Source organism: Pestalotiopsis fici (assembly GCF_000516985.1).
Source record: "Pestalotiopsis fici W106-1 unplaced genomic scaffold PFICI_Scf_5, whole genome shotgun sequence".
Taxonomy (NCBI): Eukaryota; Fungi; Ascomycota; class Sordariomycetes; order Amphisphaeriales; family Sporocadaceae; genus Pestalotiopsis; species Pestalotiopsis fici.
In genome coordinates this window covers 2826989-2845726 of record NW_006917095.1, presented here as the reverse complement: position 1 = coordinate 2845726, position 18738 = coordinate 2826989, and the positions used below count along the sequence as shown (strand labels likewise).

At 47.8% G+C, this 18738-nt stretch overlaps 5 protein-coding genes across 5 annotated transcripts; 2 read left to right on the top strand and 3 right to left on the bottom strand.

Moving 5' to 3' along the window:
* Positions 1-640: 640 nt before the first annotated feature.
* PFICI_08165 (uncharacterized protein) lies at positions 641-4055 on the bottom strand (the record flags this gene model as incomplete). Its single annotated transcript, XM_007836746.1, has 2 exons — positions 641-2214; positions 2270-4055. 2 exons carry the CDS (start codon positions 4053-4055, stop codon positions 641-643), a joined length of 3360 nt encoding a protein of 1119 aa, XP_007834937.1.
* Positions 4056-6836: 2781 nt separating this feature from the next.
* PFICI_08164 (uncharacterized protein) lies at positions 6837-10749 on the bottom strand (the record flags this gene model as incomplete). Its single annotated transcript, XM_007836745.1, has 2 exons — positions 6837-10615; positions 10668-10749. The coding sequence occupies 2 exons, from the start codon at positions 10747-10749 to the stop codon at positions 6837-6839; spliced, it is 3861 nt and encodes a 1286-aa protein (XP_007834936.1).
* A 1245-nt stretch (positions 10750-11994) lies between these two features.
* On the bottom strand, positions 11995-12897 carry PFICI_08163 (uncharacterized protein; the record flags this gene model as incomplete). Its single annotated transcript, XM_007836744.1, has 3 exons — positions 11995-12391; positions 12471-12783; positions 12837-12897. 3 exons carry the CDS (start codon positions 12895-12897, stop codon positions 11995-11997), a joined length of 771 nt encoding a protein of 256 aa, XP_007834935.1.
* Positions 12898-13910: 1013 nt separating this feature from the next.
* Positions 13911-16011, top strand: PFICI_08162 (uncharacterized protein; the record flags this gene model as incomplete). The annotated part of the gene is made up of 5 exons (XM_007836743.1): positions 13911-14503; positions 14555-14601; positions 14660-15139; positions 15196-15350; positions 15412-16011. 5 exons carry the CDS (start codon positions 13911-13913, stop codon positions 16009-16011), a joined length of 1875 nt encoding a protein of 624 aa, XP_007834934.1.
* Positions 16012-16918: 907 nt separating this feature from the next.
* Positions 16919-18664, top strand: PFICI_08161 (uncharacterized protein; the record flags this gene model as incomplete). The annotated part of the gene is made up of 1 exon (XM_007836742.1): positions 16919-18664. The coding sequence occupies one exon, from the start codon at positions 16919-16921 to the stop codon at positions 18662-18664; it is 1746 nt and encodes a 581-aa protein (XP_007834933.1).
* Positions 18665-18738: the final 74 nt, after the last annotated feature.

The following is an 18738-nucleotide window of genomic DNA, read 5'->3' as shown; positions in this document are numbered from 1 at the left end:
AAGAGTTATGAAGAGGAAGAAGAAGAGGAGGATAAAAGAAAAGACGATGAAGAAGAGTTGGACAAAGAAAAGGAATCATATATTTTCGTGGGACCATGTTATGATGGGGGTTACCTTCCAGAGCTAGAGCCGCTGAGAGGTTCGCAGCAGCAGGAAGAAGAAGCAACACAGGTGCAGGAGATCCCCCCAAAAGAGGAATATGAGCCCTATACTCTTATTGGCCCATGTTATATTGAAGGCTTGATGGACTGGGAAGCATTTGACAAAAGTCGAGAGAACCCAATAGATAATCGGGAGCCGATTATAGTTTATTTGAAATAGATATTAAGGTTTTACCTAAGCCAGTATATAAATATTGGGAAAAAACGAAGAGCTTGAAAGAAATTCTAAGCTGGTCATTGAAAGGTATAAAAGAGCTGTGCTATGAAGTCTTATCTCCTACCTACCTAGTTATTTAAATAGAGGAATGGGTCGGTCACTTCTCCACTCGTACATACACGAGATCTTACCATTCGTCTGAGGATGGAGGTGAACAACTGAATTAATATAATAACTATCACATTATACCTATCTTGCATTTTGACACTAGTGAGACTCGCTGTTGGATCATGGTAATCCAGATGTGATTTCCTCCACGATCTTATTGTACCAGGTCTGTAGTCTCCGCATTCAGATAATCGTCGGATGTTTTCTGCTTTTTAGCCGGAATCTTCGGCACTTTTCGTCGTTTCCATTCTTCCAGAACCTCTAGAACGACTTCGCGGCTCGCAACTGGCTCGGGCAGTTCTAAACTCTCGTTATAGGTGGCGTTAATAGAACGCATTGCAACTTCACCCGCCAATGTTCTGATACTACGACCATTGGCCCAGCAATCCAAGGATCTTATCTTCCGAAAAATTCCCTGGATTTTCGTATCGTCCTCGTCAAATGTGGCCAAGATGTGGAGGTCTTGGATGTCCTTTTTGAGTAGTTTGGCACATGCTGCACTAGAAAGTTTTTCGAAATGGATCTGTGTGGAAAACCTGCCCGAAAGCCCAGGGTTGCTCAAAAGCATTTCGTTCATCGGCACAGTGTAGCCCGCGAGTACGACCACAAGTTTCCGAAAAAATTGAGGCTTGCTGAGAGCATCAACGAGCTCGTCTCGGGCCTCGCTCACACAATCTTCCAAGACCCCTTTTCCATTCAGTCGATGTGCCCCGTCGATAAACAAGACCTTGCCAAGACTGCTTTCTAGCAGTCTTCTTGTTGCATGAACGGTTTGGCCAGGAGTGTATCCAACCATATCTCGAACAGTGACTTCGACTACATCCTGGGTGGCCAGGATGCCCATGTTATAATATATTCGACCCAGCTTCCTGGCGAAGGCCGTCTTGCCACTACCTGGGGGCCCTTTCAGGACCAGAGTGACTGGTGTAGTCTGCGGCGCCTTTTTGTATTTTTTTATTGCGTTTGAATTACGCACCAATTGTTTGAATGTATCAAGTTTCGCCCCTAGACCAATCATGCCAAAGTCGTGTTCTAACTCGTTTTCGATATCTTCGCCCCGTAAGTGTTCTGAGTCGAAATCCTCCGGGAGAAGCAAACTGTTTTTTGATATTTCAAGCTTTTGATCCGGGTGGGCTACGCTGAAACGGCGTTGGAAACTGAGAATTGCTCTCGAGAGTAGATTGTCGACCTCGCCCCCATTGCCGAAATTTGGGCGTTGCTTTGCAAGCTTGAGCACATTCAATGCGGTAGCTCGACCTTGATCACTGGTAGAAAAGGATTGCTCCTTCATCTTGAGGTCCAATACCTTGCCGAGTTGCTCCTCACTAAACTCTTCAAAGAAGAAGGCGTTCTCGATTGGGAAGCGCCGTGCCAGACCAGGGTTTGCTTCGCGTAGAAAGTCTCTCATTTCCTCCTCATAGCCACACATGATAATGCACAGGTCTTCTCCCGGCTTGTTCTGCACCTCGCCTACAAGCGTATCGACGACTTCCTGACGAAAAGGACAAGGGCTTGAACCGTAGTTCCGTTTAGCGTCCAACATATACGCCTCGTCAATGAGCAAGACATTCCCGCGAGCCTTTTCAAGAATTTCTTTGGTCTTCGCAACAGAACTTCCAATGTGTTCCCCGATGAAGTCATTCGCATTGTGAACAAGAATCTGACCGCAAGAAAGGAAGCCGAGACTCGCAAGTAGCTTACCGTACAGGTTTGCCACGGTGGTTTTTCCTAGAAGAGTTAGAGAGGTTCCGATATTATAGAGCGCGTGAATCGATGCGCATACCTGTACCGGGAGGGCCAAGAAACATCCTAGATAGCCCTGTCTGGACTGGCTCGTGACCATCGAGTTCGCGATAGTAGTTGAGTAGTAGGCTGTCAAAGAGGGATCTGATGGATGTTTTGACAGCTGTAAGACCAATCATTGCCTGGAGTTCCTCCCACTCCTTGAGGTTAGATTTGGTAAGGTCGGGTGCCCGTCCAAGAAGGTCACTGGCTGTGAACAAAAAAGGGCTAGACTCAACGGTGAAGTCACCATCTTCGAGGTGGCGATCGAATTTTCGCTGATAGATATCAGTAAGCCGAGGCTTGATGGCATTCTCGATGTCCGTCGCGTTAGCATCCTTATCGCACTTTTGAGAAATTCGGCGGGCACAGGCCTGGATGGAAGAGCCGTTGACCCCTCCTTCAAACTGTGCGTGGCCTTGGAACTGTTTCTGAATTGACGATACAAGGGCTTCCCGAACTCGGTGTTGGATCTCGTTGTTCTTATCCGGACTTTTTTTCTGAAGGTCTATCTGGAAAGGAAACCTCTCTTCAACAAAATCCTTCAAGAAGGAGGGAATGCTCGTGCTATGAAAAGCAAGTACAACAACGAGGCCGGACCTTTTTTCTTGCAACGAGTCAATGGATGATTTGCAAGTACTGCAAAGACGTTCGGCGTGCTCCACAAGAATAACCCCGGCTTGTACACCGTTTGTGACTGTGACACATTTTGAGGCATCATTATCGTCACCACTGTCATCACTGCCATCCAATCTATCAGAGTCGCCGTGTCTCTGGGCGCATAAATATATATATTGCGAATCGTTCGAAATTGCGCCTGTGCTGCGCAGCTCTTTGTGGTAAAGGCTACCGGCTTCGAAGTAATCCAGGTTGTCGGTGCCGATGAAAGCTAGATTTAGCCTGGACTGGTCGCCCAATAGTTCTCCCCATCGACTTTTGAGAACTTTGAGGATTACTGGCAGCTTTTTGCCGATATGGTCCAACAGCTTATCAAACCCTTCCAACTGTCGTGCTACCACTGGGGTCTTGGTCTGTGTCCGATACCTTTCAACAAGTGCCTGCTCCTCGGCGCCAAGCATATCTTCAGCAGTGAGCAGAAAGTATGAGGGATCCTCGGTCGAACTCTTCGCTTCAAGCAGTCTATCAATTTGTCTTCGATAGATCTCACGTAGCGATGCATTGATGGCATCGTCAATGCTTTCTTTTGAAGCCCGCTCTTCACAGCTTCGGGAGATTTTGCGAATGCAGGCACTCAAAATGGGTCCATCAGTTCCTCCTTCTACCTGCATTTCTCCTCCGTATCTCGACTCGATCAATTTCAAGACACGTTCACGGGCTTCTTTCGGTCCAAATCCTGGCTCGATTGATCCCTTTGGGAGATACAAAATAGATGAGAACCGTTTCACCGTGTCTTGCAGAGAGCTGTCTATCTTCGTACCTCTTATGACAAGAATTATGACGAGTTCCGGTTTAGAGGATTGTATTTCCTTGATGATATCCCGGCCATCCGAGCAGATATTCGAGCGCTGATTGATGAGCACTGTTCCGTTCTGGTCCCCACCCCCTTCTCGGGGTAGGTTTTTGAGGTACTTTAGGCAGCAGTCGTCTTTGGCCGAGAAGTCTCTGAACTTGGATGTGTCAGGGAGAACTCCTGCCACGCAAAGGTATTGATGATATTTCTTGATTGCTTCCGAGTATCTCAGGGCTTTGTCTCCAACAAGGACCAAGCTCGCTGGTCCGCGTGCTTCTTCGAGTTTCTGTGACTGGGCAGCCAGAATCTCTATCATTGGTTGAAGTTTGTTCGTGATGTGGTCTGCGAGGATCTGGAAGTTTTCAATAGAGCGAATTTCTTCAACTGCATCGGGCGGTACAGATTTCGCTGGGTGGAACTTTTTGCAATTTTGGCCGGCCTCACACCATCCTTCTAGGAAGGCTTTGCATGGTGGTAGTTGAAACCAATAGATGCCACTAAACCGCCAGTCTTGCGGGGGAGCATTCCAGCCTGTTCCATCCGTTTTGCGCTCCCATCCAGGCGGAGTCGAGTCTGGGTACTTTTTCTGATCTCATGGTTTCGATTTACGCAGTGATTTTGCGGCTCTCCCGCTAAGTGGCAATCCCATCGTGGTGATGGAGTTGTCTGAGTGAGATGGTGAACTTGTCGTCTATTTTGAAGCTGTAACGATGTAGAAAATGATAAGTTCATACGGTCGGACTGAGAAGGCAATTATTAGACTCGGGAAAGGAGGCGAAGCAAGGCTGTCGCCGTCGTTTCACCATCAAGAGAGGCTCTTGGGGCGCGCATATTTTGCCAGTCAGAGGTGCAGCAATGGCAGTGCGAGGGCGTAGTATATGCAGGCAGCATTTTTTGCAATATAAACGGCTGCAGTTCAAAGGTACATTCGGGCATGTAGACATACTGCGTCGCCCGGCAGGGTCCATTTCGCCCGGCTATTAAGGCAGAAGGGGGACGCATCCGCACAACTCTGTCGTGGACACCACATAACTCGCAGCCTTGTACTCCACGCTCGGATATTGCGCCGGGAACAAAGTATGTAGCTGGCGGCTTGTTGCAAAGGGATTACAATCTAATTAATGTCTATTTCTTTTTCCGCCAGCCGCGCTTCGAAAAAACTCCTTTATGGTTCGTGCTCAGTCTTGAATATAAATTAGATGCCATGTTATTTCTTTCATTTTATTTTTTTAGTTTTAGAAAGAATGGTCGGTACGATGGATAGTACTGGAAGAAATGCCAACCCCTGAGCAGTCGGGATCGGAATTCAAGTATTGGGCCCGAGCCAAGTGCCTGGAACTGTTTGCGGATGTTCAGTAAGCCGGAAGTGTCAATAGCCACGGACGTGGCGGTCTGGATCGAGAGTCATCTTAGGTACCGGGTACAAAATAAAGCTGGCGAATCGGCTTCCCAGGAAATATGCAAGCAGCTGTAAAATGCTGGGCAAGTTTTGGTGGAGTAGCCGATGATCGTGCTGCACAGCCATCCTGGATTGATTGTGCATATTATTGATTCGTGTGGAGGGCTGGTGAGGCTGCGTCTAATAGGCGTCACTTTACCGATTGCCTCATGTCACACTGAACTGCTCTGGGGCAGCGTTCCAGGCCGTGTCGAAGAGCCTTTACATCAGCCTTGAACTGGAGGATTTCCTCCTGCGGCAACAAAAGTTGTTCGTAGCACTCTCATGCTAGGTCGAGCGATATCTCCTATTAAACCCAGCGGATTCGGGATACCTAAGGCGGGTGCGGGATATCCTCCACGACGCTGTACTCGATTATTTCGTTATCCCGTAAGGCCTTGGCCAACTAGGCAGGACATACTACCGGTGGATCATCTTCCGGCTCCGAGTCGTTATTTTATATATTGTTTGCTTTATCGGAATTGCTGCCTTAAGGCTCCGTTTACCAGCCTTGCTTTATTTGAGATGATTTTGCGGGAACGATTTTGGTAAAGACCGGGTGATCTTCGACGGATTTTAAAACTTCAATGCTATAAGATTGACAGATGGAAAGACCCTATCAAGACGCAAGCGGGCTTTTCTCTCAATAACCCTGTCAGTTAAACGCAGGTTTTCAATATCGCAATTAGGCAGGACTAAGCAAATACTCGATATAATAGCTGGCATCTTCTCGAATATGATAGCAGCCATGATTTTAATTATAAGGTTGAAATCTCTGAGATTTAGAATTTAGAATCGTGCGAGCCGAACAACTAGTTATCATATTGACTTCCCGAAAGGCAGATGTCGATGGGCCTGATGAATCTTGCAGCTGAAAGAGTTATATTCGATATACATACCTGGGTAGACACAAATTTTACTAACAATAAGCATATGCGACCATATGCACTAGAAAACTCGGCATCCCGTCCCATCTGTCCTAGTGATCGGTCGCTAGTAGTCTTCGGATCGGTGATGATTTGATGACTTTGCAAGTCTTTGATTTTCAAGGTGCGTGTTTGAGTTAGCGGTATGGCATTAGAAGTGTAAAATTGAATGCGGTGCAGCGCGGTCGCAGCGGCACTCTTTATGAATCTTAAAATATACGGAGGAAATAAAACCTAGTCCTCTGCCTCCTCGTCCAAGTAGAAAAAAGCCCTGGAAATCGCGAAAAGGATTGTAAAGCTCTTATAAAGCGTCGATTAATTCTGCATATTCTAATAAAGGCGCTGGCGTATTCTATGAGGTGCGTTACTTAAATCCCAATCCTAAATCCAGGTTCTCCTGAGCGCCCGCGGTGCTGCGAGCGATTTGTCATAAATGTGCCTGCTACTTCGGCGCCTAGCGGATGCCCCAGTGGGGCTCACATAGCGTGTCCAGCCACTAACCTAGGAAATGTTGAACAGTCAGGTAGCTGTAGAGTAGACAGGGGGTCGATGCATGTATATTGATGTAACTTGATGATCTGTACAAAGGGCTACTTCTAAGAGGTTTTTTTGGTACTCCCATCCTGCAAGGTTTTCACCAGCTGCGTGGCAGCTGTTACTTCCCCGTAGTGCCATAGTTCAACAGGAAACGTTCAGGCGCCAGGCGCCTCCAACATCGAGTCTGCCCTTCAATTCAAATGACTTCGCCGTCCAAGGAAGTATCATCACAATCTATATCAAATGGCGTGCGACGAACAATCCAAATACCAAAACGCTCTGGAGCGCCAGGCTCATCATTCTCGCCCAGGCCCCAGCCCAGACGGAACCTTAAGTCGTCAGAAAAGCGCGATTTCGCTTCCTCCAGCGTCTCGCAGTCGCCCAGGCCGTCCCTGTACATGTGCTCCAGCACATCGCCGCCTGCCAGCAGCGCAAGAACGCTCGCGACACTTGTCGGAGGTCGCGGTAGTACTGGTTCGTATGCACCTAGTAACCAGCTCAACAGCGTCAGCACCAGCGTGGCCGCCAGTAAAGCCTGTAGGATTCGAGTGGCATTGGTATCCTGGAAGACGAAGTCAGAGCCGGGTAGGTCCGTCGCTATAGCTGTGTAAATGCCCGTGTCGTTTTGATTGTCGCTAGTTCCAGACAGAGCCGGAATCAGTGTGGTATTTGGATTATTTGTACCGTTTTCGTATGCAATGCTAACTCGGTAAGTCTCGCTTATATGCCGGGCTGAGATGACACTGTACTGAAAGCTTATAGCCTTCTCCACATTTTCCACTTGAGAGGCGTCGGCCAAATACTCAACCGGGATGGCATATCGTGAGGTGATAAGTTGTTGGAAAAATGTGTCCATAAACGTATTGTTTGACGGTAAGAGTGACGAGAGTGAGTCAGAACTGGTTTGCGTCCACATGCGAAATAAGCTGCCGAGTGCTCTGGTGTTATTGTTCGGGAGAGCCCAATCAGGACGAGGAATATATCGAACAGTTGATTCGATTGGCTTGGGTGGATTCGCTTCGTCCAAGGACAGATCTGGACCCAGAAGGTTGATCAGGACATCAACTGACGCGACTGTACCATTGCAGGCTATAGCCCAGCCTGTCCGATTTGGTGGTTCTCCAGATGATGTTAATGAGGCTCCCCAAGCAAACATCACATCATGTTCGAGGTGATCTGGGAAACAAGATGACTCTTTTCTTGATGAAGCGCCAAAGTAGCTTCTAACAGGGCCGTTGCCAACGGGATTGGCGTCTCTCTGTCTCGTCTCTTGGAAGCATGGTTGATTCTCAGGCCAATGCGAGGAACTAGCATACCGTGAAGAGTCGGTGAACATGTTGTATAACAATGGCAAGGTGTCATCGGGGGCTTGTCGGCATGATAGGCCTGGTCTGAGAGCCGGAACCGTAGCATTGATCTTTATGGTGGATGTATTTGATGATTGCGAAATGTTGAAGTTTTCGATTCCTTCAAGTGAAAATGCGGGAAACACCAGATTTTCAAAGACGTGACTCTGATACGTAAAATTGCTTTCGAGGATAAGTGGAGTCGCCGGGCCAGAATCGAATGCTACATGTTCGGTGATTAAATAAGGGTTTTCAACGAGAGTATGGGTAGTCCGTAGCTCCGCCACCGCCGAGGGCATGACAGTGGCTACCCGGAATAGTGACGCCGTTGCAACGGTGAAGAGTGACCCCAATAGAGCACTGGTCGTAGCTGCCAAGGCAGCAAAGTTCTGTACCCTAAACTCGCAATACAATGCGGCCAGGGTCACTCTTCGTTGAAGATCTAAAGATAATACCGACATATCCTGGGCATTCTGGCCAAGCAACACATAAGGAGCCCAGGTACGAATTTGAGAATCTATAGAGGTAATCCAGGTGGATAGCAACGCCAGAAGAACTGCTGGAAATGCAGTCCAAGCATAATGTAGGTATATGTATTCTCCACGTGCAGGTCCTAGGCCTTGCGCGTTATTGGCGTTCGATCTCCGAAGAGTCAGCTCGAGCCCACCAATAAAAATGGCTAATGCAATGAGAAGCGTGACTCGATAAGTCGGCCGTAGAACACGTGGGGTTTGACAATCCATTCGCCGACTTGCAGCATTTTCGTCATGGCGCTGGGATTTCTTCAATGGAAGAAGCTTCTCGCGAATGGCGAATCTTTTGTCTGTATACCTGTCGTCGTGAAGCGATCTTATCATACTTCTCATGCTGACTGACCCAAGGTCCTTCGAAAACTTCAGTGCGGAATCCTTCGTCGCCAGGAGTGGGATTGAGATGATGGGGCCCGGGTCAACAGACAGGGAAAGTCCTTTGATGGGCGTAATCACCAAGCCGAGACTGAGCATTATGCAAGATGCCAAAAGTGCCGTCATCAATTGACTTGAGAATGATCGAACGATCATGCGTTCCTCGTTTCTCCTAGATGTTCCCTCCGTGGTTATGTTTCTCTGATCCATTAGGGAGTTATAGATGACAGCTGCGAGGTGTGTCTTATAATACCTTGTAAATATATCCCCCAAGATTGTCGCGTTCTGTACGGATGGTGGAATGATGCAAGACCCTGAGCAATCGGTGTCCAAGAATAGACCAAGTATTACCGATGTTTTTGTGCCCAAGTCCTGGGTCATGGAGCCACCATGTGCCAGCTCGAGTGATTTTAGAGAGGAATTCAAGATATCCCATGGATTAACGTGATCTAGCACTCTGGAAGGGGCATCGTCGTGGCGAGATACTTTTGTTGTCCCAGTCGCGGCCCGGACAACATCAACTTGAGTAAGTTCATATGTTGGCTTACATACCAATACGATGGTTCCCGTGTCGGTGGTAGTATATGTCGTGATTGTTTCCGACCGGTTTCCCGGCAATTCTGTTGTTTGATTCGAAATGAACGCGTAATCCATGGTTCCAGATATGATTAGAAGCCGTCTGGCATCGAGGCTCGTGGAGTTGCATGTTTCAAGATCAAAGCCGTCGACCACTGACTGCATCTGAAAATAAGACGATGATTCGTTCCAGTAAGGTAGTGGCTGGCCTATAGAAAAAAGAACGTTTAAAGTCTTTTGGCAATCCTCGAACTGGATCGTCATCTCTTGAAAGTTTACATTCCAACCCCCAGAATAGTCGGAATGACTCGTCAGCTCAAGATTGTTAAACCCTTGAACTGCAGCTTGCTGGCAGTCGAGGCTAGCCAGAATTCCATCGACAGAGACGTTTACTTCTTGTGCACCTGCTCGGGTCGTTGTGAATGATTGGTACACGATATCATCTGAAAGACCGTTTAAGCGAGTGATATTTGATTTGGACAAGTCGGAAGAACTTTGGATGTCCATCACAAATGCTTGGACGATATCATTCGGGATGGACGACACATCTTGTAAGCGAGTTGGGTCATCGGAAAAGTGCGTCTGCAACAACAGGCTTTCTGGATTGGAGGGAATTTTGACGTTTTCCGTCACGAATAATCCTGTAGAGAGCACAATAAGGATGTTTAGAAGCAGTGAAACGGTTTCAGCGGCCGCTGCCCGGTGATGGCCATTTCGAATAGCTTGAAATGGAATCATAATTCTCCACATATCTAGGTAGTCGAGAGCCAGTGCATCTTTATTGTCGATGATTGGTTGTGATTGTAGCCATGGTATAATTCTGAGGATGCTGTATTCAACACGGCCCCAGTAAGCCATGGCCGCCGTCAGGATACCGGTTGTGCCATAACTCATAACATAACGTAACACTGGACCGCTTTGACTGAAGCCGTGGCGTGCATTAGAGATTGCGAGGATGGCCTCCAGAGTCACTATGAAAGCAACAAAGAGTACTGTGAAAGCCAACAAAGTCTTTCGGCGTAGATAGAAAGGCACATAATTCGATTCCATACGGCCAGGTCCCCCCGTAAGCTGTTGAGCATATTTGACGGAGCTCCGTTCTTGACACATGTCATGGGTCGTCTGCTCTGTAGCGAGAGCTTGCTCGTCTATCTATGTCAGCCGATGTAGATAGCTCGGTGTATTCTGATTGCTTATTACCGTTGGACTGGCTACAGCCATGATTTCTCAGATCCGAGGTCCTCTCAGTATTGGCATGTCCTGATTCGGCGATTTCTGACATAGTTGTAGAGAGCCCAGGTTGGATTGCATTGGCTTGGTGATCGACTGAAGCCCTCTTTACAGAACGAGTCAGATGCGACGCTTCACATTTCTTCGATCAAGTAAAACAGTAGAATCATACTAGAATCATCGAACAAGAAAAAAAAAAGTAAAATGGAATGGGACATTATGACGGCTTAGAATAATCACTTTGCAGTAGGTGTACTGGCCAGTGCACCCTTTATTGGCTGGAGGTTAACCAATGTGCCAGACTTTTGCATAATTCCTACCTCAACCGTACCTCTCAAGTGCTGTATTTCAAGGTGGCTCTGTTCGACGCCCCAGGTACCCCACGTTACATGACATTGCAGGCTGCATACCTACCTACCTGCATACTATTATCTCTAATTTCGGCGCGCTGGAGTGACGCCTCGTTCCGCAGCAGGTTTGTCATTACAACCTTAACAAAACCAAAGACGACATTTCGCTATTCGGCATGTCTGTGTCAACTTTGCGATGGTCATGCTTGCACTGGCCTGGGGCGGGTGGTCCTTTTGGCCCCCAACAGCGTGTACCACACCAGGGCTCGTTTGGCTGGATTTCAGCCGATACGGGGGTTCATAAGCCCAATCGGTACCAAGTCGGCGAGGTGCGATAATGCTTCCGTTATCCGCCATTAGACCAGCCTTCCAATATTGCCAAATACAAAGCATTGTTGTTGATCATCAAGGTGGTGCTTTCTTATTGGAGCTTAAACTGGTCTGATATGGGTGTCAATTATGTGATGTATTGATCTATGTTCTGCGCCTCCGGTTTTAACGAGGTGCACGCTTATTTGGGTGGCCCCGGGAGGTCCCGTACATCTATTTGAACACCGTGGTGCTGACCAGTGTGCTCAAGCACACCCCAGTGTGTGGGATCCATAATTCACCATCTGACAATTATTAAAATCTGACAATTGATAACTCCTTAGGTATTATTGCGTTATTCGCATTCTTCTTCCTGCGAAGGGAAACGATCAAAACCCGCGATACACTAGATGGATAAGCGAGGCGCCTATAGCGTTGCCAAGGAGCCATCATCTATCCGGTCTCGTGGCAGCTGAATACTATTCGATGCTGTCGAGGCAAACAAAAGCTCTTCGGAGCTGAGCTGTCTCGCTGTTTGCCCTCGCGCATTGGTTGAATCACTGTTATAATGGATTGGCGCGATTATGGAATCATGTATTTAGTTGTTGTACATGAGTGCATCCTCTCGAAACTCTCTTTCAGCTAGTGTATACTGTCGAGGTCGATATGGCCCATGACGTTAGCATTCCTCCCCAGTTTGGCCCTCCGTCCGCTCCACCGATACACGACTCGAGGAGTTTATGCCCAGTGAAGTTGAGACTCTCGACAGAATTACTGTCCCAAAACAGCCAATTGCCACCTCCATAGAAGTTGAAGGGGTGCGCGAATAATCCTTTTGGATCACTGTATGGTTTTGTTGAGTTTCGATACCTAATGTATCTCATATCGATAGCGTCAGTCGGTTGGGGCCCCGGCCTGGTGAGCACCGATGTCGATGAAGTTGTCGCAGTCACACAGGCGCTGGCATCTGCGTCCCAGCCTGTGCCGCTCCATGCATAATCGTTGGGCCATGCGATGAACGCAGTGGGAAACGCGCTGTATATATCCACTGTAAGTATAGATGCATTTTCTGAAGAATTTATAAACAGGAAAAAAATCCAGGAGGGGTACATACATTGTTGTGGTAAGGCCATCGCCATATGTAATACGCTGTATCTGCGTGCCCTCCGCGTTGGTCTCCGGCGGTGTCCAGTCATCTGGCATATGCGTCACGACCTGCGTGGTATATACCACCGTGTTGATTTGTGTGATTACGGTTGCCGTGAATGAGGACCATTCGATTTGGGGGATGTTTGGTATCGCTCCGGATTCTGGCAAGTCATCTACAGGGCTAACCCATCCGTATACTGCAGATTCGCCTTGAGGTTCAGCATAACAATTGCGAATACACTCTGACGAATTGTCGGAAGAGATTTGTCTCTCCACGGCTGATGCATTGTTAGTCCAGGTAATCGTCATCAAGAATATTGTACTATCATACTTGGCCAACTAAAGCTGATACCGGTATGCAGGAGCAGCATCAAGATTGCGCGAACTGCCATCGTGACGCAAAGCTTTTGATCTGACGGCAAGCGTTCATAAAAATCTAGAGGAGTTATCTAGTGAGAAGCTGGAAGACAATGGGTAAATTTCTTAGCACTTTTATCTACCCAGAAGATAGAAGACATGATTTTATTAATAGACAAAGAGTGAACGAAGCTGTTCAGCTTGCCAAGTTTCTGTCAAATGTTTCATCGTCCACATACTGCACATGCGCGCCCAGCCTTATTGCCAAGCTCGCATCTGCCATTGTGTCCATTGGCCCCCAAAAGCGCTGTCGCAACAATTTCCGACCCCGAGAGGGGTTTAAACCAATCGCGAGGCTGGAAACCTCATCGACATAGCCACCGTAAGCAGCCGACCCCACCTATGAGGTTGTACTGGGGCACGCAACGCAGAAGCGAACCAGGCCTCATGCGACATTTCAGTGGTCAGAACACTGAAACCTAAAAATAAGCTGACCTTGATGCGTCGTGCAGCATTCTGACCTACGTTCAGCTGTGGTCTGACCCTGATTATAGGGCCTGGGCACAAATGCAAGGTACTGACTGAGCACACATATCTTATGAAAAGGATTCGTATCGTGGCATCTTGACGCATACTCAAGAACCCTGTTTGATAAGCTATGTTTGGTTGTTCGTCGTCGTCTCTTATTCGTCTGTCACCGCATCTGTAGCATCCAACGAGCTATCAGCGCCTGATGTAGTCTCTGCAACATGGTTCCTGGTCCCCATCTCACAATGGAGGGACCGATCAAGTTCACATTGATCGGACTTCAAATCATGTATATTAAATTGGATGGAACTCTGCAGAATCTAGGCCTTGCAAATCGGCTCCCGCCTTGCTCCCGATTTGCTTTTCTTTTCGAATTCATTTTGTGCTGCACGTATGCAATTGCCTTGTCAGCAGTGCTTACTTCACTGTGCTCAATAATTTAATCTGAGCCCCTTCTCACTCGTACAGACATAATAGTGTTCCCGAGACTCAAATGAATAGTCATCATCTTGAAAGGCAAATGGCTGAACACAGGGCAATATCTTTGCATGAGCCACCCACATCACCAGCATCCCAGGATACAGTGGTACATCAAACAGAGGATATGTTGACACTGAAGAATGATCCGTCGTCGGATGAGATCAATGCACTGGAGTCCAAACATACCATGTCTACCCAGGCTCGCACGCTCTCGAACGACTCTCGATATCATGAGCCTGCTTCGAGGTCGACCAAGCTCCAAAGAACATGGCTCTTCGTCCTGACTGCCATGCTGGCAACCATTGCATTCGCAGTCGTCATCATCTTTGTGCTTTCGACTTACTTTGCGGAAAGAGCCTCTGAAAAACGTCAGCAATTGAACAACTTGATGAAGGTGGATGCTAGCATGACGCTTTCTGTCCTCAGAGCCTCTCAGGGTCTGTTGTCGGTCTTGATGGGCCTGTTACTAGAGGAGGCCTTTACTCTACTGCAATGGGACTTCTTGAACAGACCGAACGGGCTTCCCTACACGAGTATACTGATTCTTTCGCCAACTACCACCGCTGCGGGCATATTTGCACTTGCCAAATCATCAGTAGTGGCCGCATCGGCCAAGTGCTGGGCAGTACTACGGTCAGTCCGCATCTCTATTCTTGCAAGATCATTGATTCTAACTATAATCAGGCTCTTCTTAATCGCCGTCGTATGGCTCTCAGGCCTTGTACTATTCTGTACGTCCTATCAGGCCAACAATTCCCAACGCATTGTTTACTGATTCGTGCCGCATAGTCAACACGTCCATCACTACTGTATATGACACTGCGTATACCTACCCGGTCACTGCAGGCGTTGGGCCTTTCAATGGATCTCTCGTGGCACCATTCAAGGAGTTCCTTCATTCTTTGCGGCCCGGCTACCCCTATGAAACCCTCCCCTACACTTACTTTGCGGCCGCATATACCCTCGTCATCAATCCTCTTCTAGCCGTGACGGTACCTCCTGCCAATTGCACTGGCGAGTCCTGCTCCTCCTACTTATTCTCTGGCGGCCTAGAAATGGTTGTCCCTTGGGTGCCACAGAGTTATAAAGAACACTCCCTGGTGAAGGTCGAAAAGACGCCGTCGATTCAAGTCGATTTTTCGAGCCCTATCCAGGACGATCCAGTGTTTCAAGACTCAGATTGTGATGTGTTTGGGCAGACAGGAATAGCGATTGGGATCCGATTGTGTTTAGATGAGTCACCTCAGAAAGAAGGATGGATTCGAGCAGGTATGATCCCACCGAAAGATTCTTGTCTTTGGTTCAACATGCTGACACTCTTCCAGCGCTGTATACGTGTTCAAGGGGCATAGACAACGGGTCATGCACGGCTCATGTCCCTCGGCCAAACATTACTGCAGAGGTATCATTTTATACCCTTCAGACATCACTCGTCGCATCCCGTCTGAATTACAGTATCTTGGGTGTGTTCGATTCTACGGTATGTCTTACCCTGTAGAAGCGCTACCGGGGATTTTGAGCTAAACATCAAATCCACGCAGCAACCTGCACAAATATACGACCTCGATCTCCCCGCGTACCGCGAATCTCTCAGGTGGCTTCTGAACTTCACGGCAGCAGACTTGCCAGCACCATCCGCAATTGCGCAAAGTTTCTGGGGATCTCAAATGCAACTCAGCGACCCGTCGACTTGGGGCATTCTAGCCCAAAACTTCCAAAGCATCCTCGTGTTCCCCTTCTGGCTGTTCAATGCCAATAACTGGGGCAACACGGAGCTGAAGGAAAACGTGACCGTCTCCACACTGCCTCCCGACTTTTACACCCAGGCCTCGCTGATCGAGCCTTACTCAAAGCTGGACGTTGACGACACAATGTTTGCAATCTTTCTCGGCTTTCAGAGTCTGGCCATGGGCTTCGTGCTCTGTGTGCTGGTCTGGATATGGACTGGGTCTCGGGTGCCTCCCAAGATGTCGTCGTTCCCTTTATTTGACTTGAGCTTCAGGACAGAGAGGTGCAATGAGGTAGAAATACCAAACGTTGCACAAGCCGACAATTCGGATATCATACAGGGCGTCAAAGATGTCCGATTGATGAGCTTGGGTGTCAATCAGGCCGATGCGAGCCGAAAACAATCATGTTAATAGTCATGCTGTTGTAGAGCGCGATGCGACCACTGTTAAAGTATCGCGCAAAGACGCCTTAAAACAAATAGCACAGTTGGCAATTGTCAACCGGTTCGTTCTCAATAAAAGAGCAGCTGTAGCTCGAGAAAGATATAACATCACTACTCAAAGTGCTTAAAGCTATTTAGCATTGCTTCTTTATATACCTCAAGTAGCTTTCAAAGAAACTTCAGACCATGGTATGCGCTTTGAATTAAGCTTTCGAAATCCTCCATGCACCAAAGGTCGTTTCATGTTATTTACTCAAATATATTCAAGCCGCCCACGGCGGGACGGCCCAGATGGCGCAGCGCGGTCACAACGGCACAGCCACTGCGCCATCCTAACCCCGCGCTGCAGCTGGCTGGGCTGAGTCTTACCTCGTACAACCTACATGCAGGTAAGTAAGTGTTTATTCGCTGATCCAACGAAACACAAACATTGGATTGGTAGCTAAGGGTTGTATTTAATGCATATTACACTCGGGCTAAGCCCCATCCACGGTGTGACGGGTGACAGATTGTTCGTCGTTTATAGGACTACACGCAACAAGTGTACTTGGTGCAGGAATCACCCGACTTGGAGTATTAGTAGCCCTCATGCCCATTGTGAGGTAGGCTAGTCAATTTCGATACCTGAGTCGCCTCCGTATACACACATACACACATACACACATACACACATACACACATACACACATACACACATACACACACATACACACATACACACACATACACGCAAAATAACAGTTTGGTTTTTTGATGGACGGGCTGACCGGACCATGACTATCACACCTTTATTGCCAACACTCAGCATCACTATTCGTTAAGGCGATATGGCTCTAGCTACGGGTCCTAGAATAGCCATTCTCGCTATATTTCTAATGCTCGAAATCTCAACCTTCCTGTTGGAAATTCTCAGGTTAAGGTTGACTCGTTTCAAAGATAGAATCCCTTCGGTACGATTGGTGATTCCAATACTCATTGTGGTTGTCGGCATCATCATGATCTCTGTGACTTTCGCGGGGATCAAAGGGAATCCATATGGCCTCATTGATCAGTGCACAACACAGGTTGATGCGGACGTGGGTGGTGATGGCGTACGCATCGCAGTATGGGTACAGATTGGATCTCTGCTTGGCATCTCGATCTTGAGCAGTTTCCATACATCTGTTACTGGAGTCAAGGAAATCGGAGCTGGGCTGATTCTGACCCACCTGTCTCTCTCCATCGCCATGTTGGTGCAACTGGGCCAGGGCACTCTAAGTTTCGCGGATGCTGTCATTGGCACCATGATCCTCGATGCGCAGAACATGGCACTATCAATCCAACTAGGATCCAAGGAGACTCTTGCCTCTCGCTGGCAAGTTGGGATAACCACTGTGACCCAGGCATTCGGCCTGGTAGTCGAGGCTATTTTTATATCGAAGCTCACTTCTGGGCCTTCATTGGTCACAGATCAGTGTAAATGCCTCACTTTCTTTTGGTGGGGCTGGATCAGTAATTGTGCCAAGATTCCATCTCAAGCAGCGATACTCTGGACTTATTACGCTTGCCGGCTCATTGCCATCTGTCAATCCAACTTCCATGCGCTTTGGAACACGAAAAATTTCGATCGCGCTCAAAAAGCGGAGAACGATCCAAAAAGCGTTCTCGAAAACCGCCTTCTCGACAATGTTACTTACCTCCATATGAACAAGTATGGTGTTGCCATATTCAAAGAATACCCAGCTACCGTGACCTTCATGTATGGCTTCTATGGATTGTTCGCTTTGACATCGATGATAACAACCGAAAACACCATGTCTCGTTATGGAATACGTCCCTCGTCTCAAATCAGCTCTATTGGACAGATCATAGCCCTGGTCATTGCCGGTGCATCTGTCACCCGAGCTATCTGGCTACTATGGAGACTATTCAAGGGCCTCGACGGCGAGGCATTTGTCCGTTGGCCTCTCAGTCTTGAACCAGCCAAGGTCGGCCTTCAGTATCAGAGTTTCTGGCCACAATTTGATACCTTTTTATCTCCGGACCAGCTCCTCCTTGGTGACTTGGTTACAGATGAAGTCAGGCCTGAGAACAGTATCCTATCGCGGAATGACAAGCCAGTACAGCCTCATGAGACGCAAGAATATTATGAAGTATCACAAGAAGAAAGTCGGATGGCAAAAATCAAGAGCGGTCTCATATGCGGTCTCGATCTCATCACTCGTTCTAAATCAACTCATAACCGTCTGTCCGCCGCATCCGTCAAACGTCGTTCATTTAGCCCGGATCAGAAATTTATAAAAGAACGATTTTCCAGTCTTCGGTCTACACATCCTCGCTTCGAATCAGAATTGAGATGTGTATACATGGTAGTGTCACAAAGAGTTGCTTACGACTATACACTTGCGATAGGTCATACGACAACGTCAGCGGGAACTTTGGGAGAGACATCGATCCAACCCGAGGCGGGAGTTTCTTTTCAAGATGTTGTTTTCTTTAAGGAGGTAGTCTTAGATGTTGGGCTTCTAAGAATCCTGCTTCCGATCCAAGAAGACGGAAACTTCAAAGTCTCCCTTGTTCCCTTGAAAAAACAGAAAACAAATGTTACACTGAAATTGCCACGTGCTGGCGCTGATGCTTAGGACGTACATTTCACCGGCCACTACGGCAATTTCACCCTTTTTCTACCTTTCACCATCTAACCATAGCTTTTAGT